Source organism: Fopius arisanus, unplaced genomic scaffold, assembly GCF_000806365.1.
Source record: "Fopius arisanus strain USDA-PBARC FA_bdor unplaced genomic scaffold, ASM80636v1 scaffold00061, whole genome shotgun sequence".
NCBI lineage: Eukaryota > Metazoa > Arthropoda > Insecta > Hymenoptera > Braconidae > Fopius > Fopius arisanus.
The window spans coordinates 295907-305097 of NW_011887800.1; the positions used below are offsets into that span (position 1 = coordinate 295907).

The 9191-nt window shown below is 37.5% G+C and overlaps 1 protein-coding gene across 1 annotated transcript in view; it reads left to right on the forward strand.

Annotated features, from left to right (window-relative positions):
• mlt (tubulin folding cofactor E like protein mlt) overlaps nt 1–6850 on the forward strand; it is a 13465-nt gene extending 6615 nt beyond the window's left edge. Inside the window, exons 2-6 of the mRNA XM_011308616.1 lie at nt 3381–4400; nt 4465–4634; nt 5963–6071; nt 6149–6253; nt 6677–6850. Of these exons, the coding sequence (XP_011306918.1) occupies nt 3393–4400; nt 4465–4634; nt 5963–6071; nt 6149–6253; nt 6677–6826 (1542 nt within the window). The 5' untranslated portion in view covers nt 3381–3392 and the 3' untranslated portion in view covers nt 6827–6850. The remainder of the gene's footprint in view (nt 1–3380; nt 4401–4464; nt 4635–5962; nt 6072–6148; nt 6254–6676) is intronic.
• Nucleotides 6851–9191: the final 2341 nt, after the last annotated feature.

Consider the following 9191-nt stretch of genomic DNA (forward strand, 5'->3'; position numbering starts at 1 on the left):
GAGTGATTGAATAATAACAAAATGAGAAAACGCAATGTTTTTTCACGTCAACCCCATCAATAATTCACCAGATAATCTCTAAAAAGTGAATTTTACACAAAAGGGCGCTCGTCCCTAATTAAATATTCTCTTTTAATCACCTCTGTAATCGGTGAGAGAACTTCACTTCCGCAATTGTTATTGAATATTTATCCCTGTGTATATGAAAGGTTGAATAATAAATGTAGAGTAGTGAGAAGGTCGGGAGAAGCCTCGAACGAGTTGAACAGTCCATTGCAATGACTTCAATACGTGGCCTGTAACTCGGTGCAATGCACCTCTCGTCCAGCAGAAAAGCGTCGCAGTGCAACAACAAACTATATAACAAAACGAGACCCACGGAGAAAGTTAATTTTCACATGGACGTTGAACTTATCGCCGTATTAGATGCTACAGGACGTTAACATTAACCAATATGACCATCACAATTCGAGCTGGTGAATGCGCTGAAAAGTTCTTCCCTGATTATTCATTTAAGATTGTTGTCTCGCAACAATTTCTGTAATAAACAATTCACCCCCGGTAAAACTGCCCAGACTAAAGGACAATCTTTTGACAGTAAATATGTAGATCATCAGCTAAAATGTACGCTAACTATATACTGACCATTATAACTATTCGTAATTATCTAAATTTATGAACTTTCTGTAATTATTCCTCGAAGACAAAATGGTCAAACGATTTTAATTTTTTTTTCGCTGTATTCAATGATGCGGGTTCTACCGCAAACAATTTTTATTCAAGAAAACTATCGAACCATTGATTAATAAAAATTGTTGCGTATTACCTAATTTAAAAAATTTCTATCTCAAGTTCAAAATGGATAATCTCAATTTCTTTCAAGCAGAAAGTGATCGTTTTGCAACATTTTTTAAACTATTCACCATGACAATTTAAATAAAAACTGTTGAGCTAATATTTTAGACAACTTTGACATGAGACGTGAACACGTGAGATGAAGGGACACATGAGAGGGAGAGGTATCCATGTTCGACTTAACGTCGAGCTATTATGCTATATACAAAGCACAATCATTATTCAGGCCCCGTTTTACCAGGCACGATTATATGCACACGTGCAGCGGGAACGTTTGAGATTTTTTTCAACATCCCAGGGAAGAAATTTATAGAGCTGCGAGGCGACGTCGATGAAAAAAAAATTAATGAAATGTGGGGACGCCTCGTCTGGTATTCAACGACCTGGGAAATTTGAAAAGTCGCTTTCCCCGGACAACTTCCGTGGTAATCATCTCGCTGAATGATGGAAAGTTTCTCGATTCGCCATTGGAGAATATTCTTTTTGAGGATATTGCGAAATTTATCAAAATTCGGCGTGAAATCTACATTATTACAAAATTACACACTGAGAGATAAAATTTGTGTTAATATCCAGAATACGTATCTTCACGTTTTTTTTTTTTTTTTCATTTTTATGACAAACGATTATTTATTTCCGACAAATTGTTAGCTTCCACTCTTGATAACAGAGACAAAGATAAATTGAAGGAAGACTATCTGTCCCGGTCCAACAGAATCTATTACATGTTGAAATATTAATTCCCATAATGTCATATTATTTTTAATTATCTTTGTTTCCTCTAACAAGATCTCAAACCCAACGCAGATGCAGCTGGACCCCAGCCAAAAGCCATAAATATCTCCGAACTGACGTAACGACCCTTAAAACGATAGATGTACTAATGACATCATCAAAGTTATCTGGCATTACACTGATAACGATTGAGCTCAAAGAGAAAAAAAAAATACCCGACCTTCGTCAGATCGTTAACAGTCGACCCATCAGCCGCATTGTTTGCAAATAAAAAAAACCCACGATTGTGTTAACCCACGATTCCAAATGAACTTGATTACCAACACAATGGACAGATGTCGAGACTTTGCGATTAGCCACAATGCGATTGAAATGCTCCTTCGCCAATCAGATTTTTTAATTCCCTCATTTCTTCTGAACTACCCACTGGTCTCTGCTAATGCATGACGTGGTCCACCTGCTTTGGATTAGAATTGTTGAACTGAAAAATGTTAATTAAAAAAAAACCACGTGAATGGTGAATTTTTTTAAACTGGATATAACCAGTTGCATCTAACACACATTCTAGCTGGATTTTCGCATTAGCGTGGGCGCAAGAGTCTATATGAGCTCTGGAATAAACTCAAGTTAGAGTTTGTCGGATAGATCTGCACATACAAAACTCGTGCGTGAGTTCTCCAGGGAGGAATGGCGGTACCGGTTTTCAGCTGGATAAAAAAGAGACAATGCTGCTGCTGTGACCTTAACGAATATGGTCTGAGCAAGATTCTATTTCTCTCAGTCTCCTCGACCACTTCTACAGCACTTTGATTTCCCCATCCTCGTGGTTTATATAGGATCACCGATGAGATTGAGAACGAATGAAATTAATTGATCATGAAGAGAGGAGTGAATTATTCCCTTGGAACACGTGGAATTGTTCAATTTAGTTAAATCACGTGATTTCAACTCTGGGATTGTATCTCAAGTCGTGCAAATTATTTCAAAAGGATGTCAGATAGAGCGACTTCAATTACTCCACTGGTCGAGAATTATATTTGCAATTTTAAGGGGAAATAGATGAAATCTTTTACTGCCACTAGGCGATTTGGAATTTGGGGGGAATTCGCAATTGACGAATCAGTTGATTTTTTGGTGTAATACTCTTTTTTCAAGTGTGATACTGGATAATCGGGAAAATATCGAAAATTCAAGCAATACATTCCCGGAATTGGATATTTGTTCAATATTCAATATATATTTGATTTTGAATTTTCACGATGAGCAGGGAACCGCGACTTTTCATTGATAAATCAATTATCATTTAATATGAAAAACTCATTTTTCTCTTAATTTTCACTATGAGAAATTCTGTGGCCCCTTTTAACTGGAATTAAATTCAAGCTGATACAATAAAAAATTATGAATCGGTCGTACAATCAGTGAAATTTGAACACTCGAAAATTCTGTTATAAAATAAGACTGAAATTCCTCAAAATCTTACACTTGAAATTTCAAAAAATAATCCGCAATTCAACTGAGAGAGGTAAATTGATAGAAATCATGGAAATCCGCTTAAATATTCTTCAACCCTCAATAACTTTTAATAACAAATGAAAATAATCTGCAATTTGTAATTTTCCTGCTGCTAAAAACTCTCCAATAGCCTGGAATTTTCATCTAGAATCGAATTCAACGATGTTCCCCTGAAAATTGGTAGTCAATTGTCCATGAAATTTCAATTTTTTTTCTAATATATATCTGCAGGACTGACAATAACTGCCATTGACTAATCCTCCAAATCCTTGCAGAATGCTGTAAAGATGCCGTCCCTGTTGGAGGCCCTCGAGTTGAAATACGGCAGTACAACAAATGACTGCTCAGAGTGTTCCCTGACCGACGAAGAAACCGAGTTGTCTGGTTCACCAAAAACAGCACTGTCCGTCAGCATATTCATCCCAAAAAAATCACCACGTCATACAGTGCCAGCACTCCTTGTCCTCCAGGATTGTGACATTGAGTGTGCGGGTAATGACGCGGAAAAACTCAAGAATAAATGTAAAAATGTGGAAGAACTGGACCTTGCGCAGAATAAATTGTCACAGTGGGACGAGGTGTTCGGTATACTCGAGCACATGCCCAAAATTAAATTCGTTAATTTGAGTTTTAATAGTCTCGCTGAGGAACTTGAGGTCAAGCGAGGAAGGTTCGAGTCCCTGAGGAATCTCGTGTTAAACGGCACCAGAGTACCTTGGACAACGGTCCAGGACCTTGTCAGACTGCTCACCAATTTGGAAGAGCTCCATTTATCCTTGAACGAGTTCAAAACCGTCGATCTCGATCACAGAAACCCAGAGAACGTCAACAGATCCCTGAAGAAGCTTCATTTTACAGGAAATCCCATAGAGTCCTGGTGTGAAATATCAAAACTGGGATACGCCTTTCCTATTTTGGAGAGCCTAGTGCTCGCTGAATGTCCCATCAGGTCTCTTGCTCTCGAGGACAACAGAAACTACGATGATACAAATTTGTGCCAAAGCAAGGGCTCCAGCGAGAGATCTGAGGATGAGAATGAAAATGTCGAGAGACATGTCAAGGAGTCAGCGAATGGAGTTGAAGAGAGGATATTTGGGGATGAGAAGAGTTATAACAGATCTGAGAGTGAGTGCGAGAGCAGTGGAAATAAGGTGGGTACATCACATGATCCATTCAGGATGCTGAGGTTTCTCAATGTCAATGGGACTCTGCTGTCCACTTGGGATGACGTAGAGAGACTCGCGAGATTTCCTGCAATGAAGGCCCTCAGAATGCAGGGCTGCCCCTTGTTCGAGGTGAGATATTTATTTTAATGGGGATTTTAATGAGGTTAATCATTTTTTACATCTACTTTTTCAGAGCCCACGTGAGTACACTGAGCACGAGAGACGACAATTGCTCATTGCCAGACTTCCTAATGTGGAAACACTCAATGGTGGAGGAGTCATTTCCTCGCAGGAGCGCGAGGACGCTGAGAGGGCATTCATCAGGTATTATATGGATAAACCAGAAGCTGATAGGCCGGAAAGGTTTGTATCCGTAGACAGACAGAGTCAATGATTTTAATTAACGTTATTATCAGGAAACAGTCAATCGAACTATCAAAGTGAATCAATAATAATACAAATAATAGTTCGTGCAAAATAGATAATGAAATTCCTGCCAGTAATGGGAAAATCTGGATTCTTAATTTAAAATTTTCTCAACTCTTGAAATTCTTTTAAAATTGGGAACTATTCTACTCCCAAGTACAAAGTACTATTGGACTCAGCACTAATTATGCGTAGAACGCAATTGAAGTGGTCTTGAATGTTCATTAATTTTTTCAAATTTCTTCAATGTCTATTAATGAGTTTTTTTATAGAAATTTCTGAGAAACGGCTGATGAGATTGACGGGAAAAAATATACGCATTGATGTGAAAGAAGTTTCCTACGCGCGCAATAAAATTGTTTCGCGTTAATCTGATCCACTGTTTGTCAAAAATTTATTTGAGAAACGTGAAAATGAGAAAATATCGGCATTAACTCCTTAACAGAAAGTAGAATAGTGTCTGGCTGATTAGCAAAGTAATGAGACTTTCTAAATTTGACCTGAATTCATCGATGATCTCATAAATAACACTCAAGACAAATGATATCGATAATCATTGACACTCGAAGTTTTCGAGTCCCTGAATAAAAAACGGTAGCCAATTAACAATTTCTTTTGGGCGTAAATGAGTAAAAGCCTTCGCCTTCGTCGTAATTGACAACTTTTATTATTAGAAACCTCACAATATATAGTATAAGATGAATGAGACTATGGATGATGATTGATACCAGAAATGAATTTTCTTGCTTGCGCAGCAAAAATTTATTTTGTGAACTGGTAATTTTCAAAGTGCGACTGTTTCCGTTGAATGCGACTCATTTAAGAAGATAACTCAACGAGAGACGAATGAATCAATCAATATACGATTGAAGTTCATGACTTTTAATGAATCCAACGGCGCTGAATTAATTGCTATAATGAATATTACCAGTCATTCATCGAGATGAAAAATTGTAGCTGATAATTCCGTCTTTTCCAAGTGACTGTTTCCATTATACTCCAGTGGTTGAAGGTCACTTCATTAGCTGGAACATTCTCTATCAATTTTTTATATTATTTTTAAGCGATAGAATTCAAAAGCTGTTACGCAAGCTTGACTGAAACATCTAACACAATCGAAAAAAAACTTATAGACAGAAATTTTAGTGTGAAGCAATCAGAAAAATTGCAACAGATTCCATTTTTTTCATTTTACACGCTGAAGCAAACAAATTTTGATATCTTTAGAAACCAATAAAGTAAAGGAATTGCTATGTTTTATTCAGATACGCAGAGCTAGTCAGCATCCACGGAAAGCTAGACCCTCTCGTTCATGTTGACTTAACACCCGAGAAGAGAGTGAAGGTGAAGTTTACTTATGGAGATCTCGTCGAGGTAAATCACTATCTGTCGTCCTCCCAATTATTCCACTCCTATTGAATAAATTCTTACGAATTGATTATTCTGAATAGGTACGCAGTGTCGATGTGTACAGAACAGTATTCGAGCTGAAGACGAAATTGGAGTCGATGGTGAAAATTCCGGCCAATAGAATGAGACTTTTCTACGTTGATCAGGTACAAATCCAATCCATTACTCCTTTTTATCCCCGGGAGAAGATTTACTGTCAGTAATCCCCGAAAATAGAATTGGAATACAATTTCTATACATTATTCTAAAAGGGATATCAATCTTTAGAGAAATTGAAATACCAATTCCGTCCTTAATTATTGTTATTTATGTCAATGATAATTGACTCGAGAAGAATTGGCTGCACCCAAATGAATAATAATGATCTGAAGCGAAACTCAATTTATATTAAAAAATATTTCAAAATATTTTCAAGAATTTATTTCATTATCAATTGGGAAATTAAGAAAACGATTGCCCTTTCAACATTCAGCTATCACTGGGAAGTTACGCAATACCAATAAAACGTTACGAAATTAATGATGAATAAAATATAAATTTCTCACTTTTAAATTGTTGTAATGAAATAGGTAATGAAAGCACAATATGGTCCAGAAGAGATGCTCTACCCGAATAAGCAGCTGTACAGATACAACATAAGAAACGGCGATGAAATAATAATCGACAGCAAGTTGAATCGTTTCGCATCGACGTCCAGCACCTCCTCAGTTCGATCCTAAATGAACTCTGGGTGTAAAAAAAAATAGAAAGCTGAGAGCTAACGACTGCCGTTCACGCGAGGAACGAGCACTTAATTCGTTGACTTCTCTTTTTACCTTCGCAATCACTCTCATCAAATTCGAGCATAAAACGTTGAATGTCTTCGAGAGTGTCACGAAGGAAGTGATTTAATTCTCTGTAAGATAGAATTATTGGAAAATCAGGAACAGCGATAGGAGATACAAACCCGCGACTTGATTCAGACTTCTGACGTTCACCATCCTGTATTCTTGTTATTTGTTGCCCTCGGTGTAGCCGAACATCGCCACAACTGGCACAAACTTTTTTTTGCATCTCAAGTAGCATGAAAAGTCGTGACTAACGACTCGTTCCCTCGAGTTGAAAACTTTGAGGAGCATTTTCGTCGGGATACCGACAACATGTAGGGATGAGACAGAATATTTTGTCGGTATTAGTAATTACAAAAATTGAATATTTTTGTAGAACGATGATGAAGCCATTTTTAGAAGGAAATCCAAATGGTGAATTAACTGTTTGTAATATATTCCAAGTGATGTCATGATTGACACGAGTTGTAATGAGAAAATTTGTCGTGGTTGACGAGTGCTTGATGGACAGTTTCAATGGGTATTTTTTTCAGCATAAATACTCTGATGCCGTCGTTATCATCCACTGACTAGGGCAAATGGATCTAACAATTTCATTAGTCGACAACGAAATTTTATCAACTGAATCAAGAATTTGACAATTGACGTGTTGTTAGTGTTTTATCTCGTCCGAAGCTGTTGATTCTTGTGTTCTAAGACAAATCGCTTCCTAGAGTCCCTGAACAATCTACTGCCAGCTGTAATTGCAGGAATTACGATAATTCCAAATAATTGGAGAGCAATGTAACAATCGAAATATGGATCAATGGGACCAAGGAATGCGATCGATTTCTCTTCGAATAAAAATTTATGAAAAGAAAATGGAATGAAAGGAAATCGATGAGTGACTTTTAGTGCCTATCTGATAACATTATTCGGACGCGTTTAACACTGCCCTGTAAAAATGTATAACCATCGGTCCAACTGTAGAAAATGTACGGTAAAATGCAATGACCGTTTCCACTGTAATTTAATTAACATGAGAACGGAGAAATATGTTGAGTGAGGGGGAGTAACGCCAGGGCAGACGAGGTTGCGCCTTGGCGAAGACGTAAGAGCCTCGTCGTCACGTCTAGTCTTGGAATTTTACAAGCAAAAAGGGACAAAAAATTCACCTTCATTTCTTCATCATTATCCATGAATCCAGTGATGCAATATGAATTGTTGTCCCTTTTTTTGTGCTGGCGCAAATGTACGTACTAACTCGTAATAAAAACATTCTTAATAAATACCTAAAACGAGCGATGTTTTCATTCATTTTTCATCATGATGAATATATATAATTATCGAGCTGTCTTCATTATTTCTTAACCAAGGATTTCAGGTAATTATAAGTCATTTTCTCAAATTACATCGGGAAATTCCATCGTACCTTTTCAAATAATTATAGGCAGTGGCAATGCCGCAAGGATGCATAAATTATCGAGTATTTTTCGATAAATTCGTCGCTGACTAATTTTGAAGCTCGTGGTATCGGAATGTTCTACTCGGTTTCCATGTATGAAATTATGCATATAGATTTCATTAATTAAAAATAATCGATTCACCCCAGAAAATGAATTTCAAAAAAGATAAAATTAATTTTTTAAAATTGATATAAAAATATATTAAAATCGCAGTCAACTTCTACTTCAAAAATCCTTGACGAAGAAATGGTACATTCTCAATAAAAGGCGTAAGTAAAGCGGTTTACACTAAAAAAATATATCAATTATATGTGCATACATATATTTCCGGTGAAACTACATGTTCCATACATGCCACATGCAATTAAAAAATCACATATTTTTTTGTCGAACAAAGAAGATGCAGCCCCTAAAGAAATTTTTCTATTCACCCAGGAAATTCCCCCTGAAAAAAAGGCACCCCTTGGTGCCGCCTCTTATCCCAGTGTTTCTCAATCCGAATGCGCTCTGAGGTAAATACCATCCTGAAGAACACCGTTGAATCGATGACTGGCACCCCATCGTCATCCCCCACCGATTCACCGAAAAAACAACCCCCAACGCATGCGCCAGTAGAGGGGAGAACAACTCGAATGTCCTCGAGAATCCATGGCTTACGCTCGCATAACGCAACCGTCCACCCCTTGACTCAACACCAACAACCACCAACAGTTGTGATCAGGGGGATGATGTGCCAGTCGCGTTGTGCCAGCGTGCCAGGATCCCCCGATAAAGCAAAATACCGACAATAGTAAAGTGGGGGGGTGGGGGCG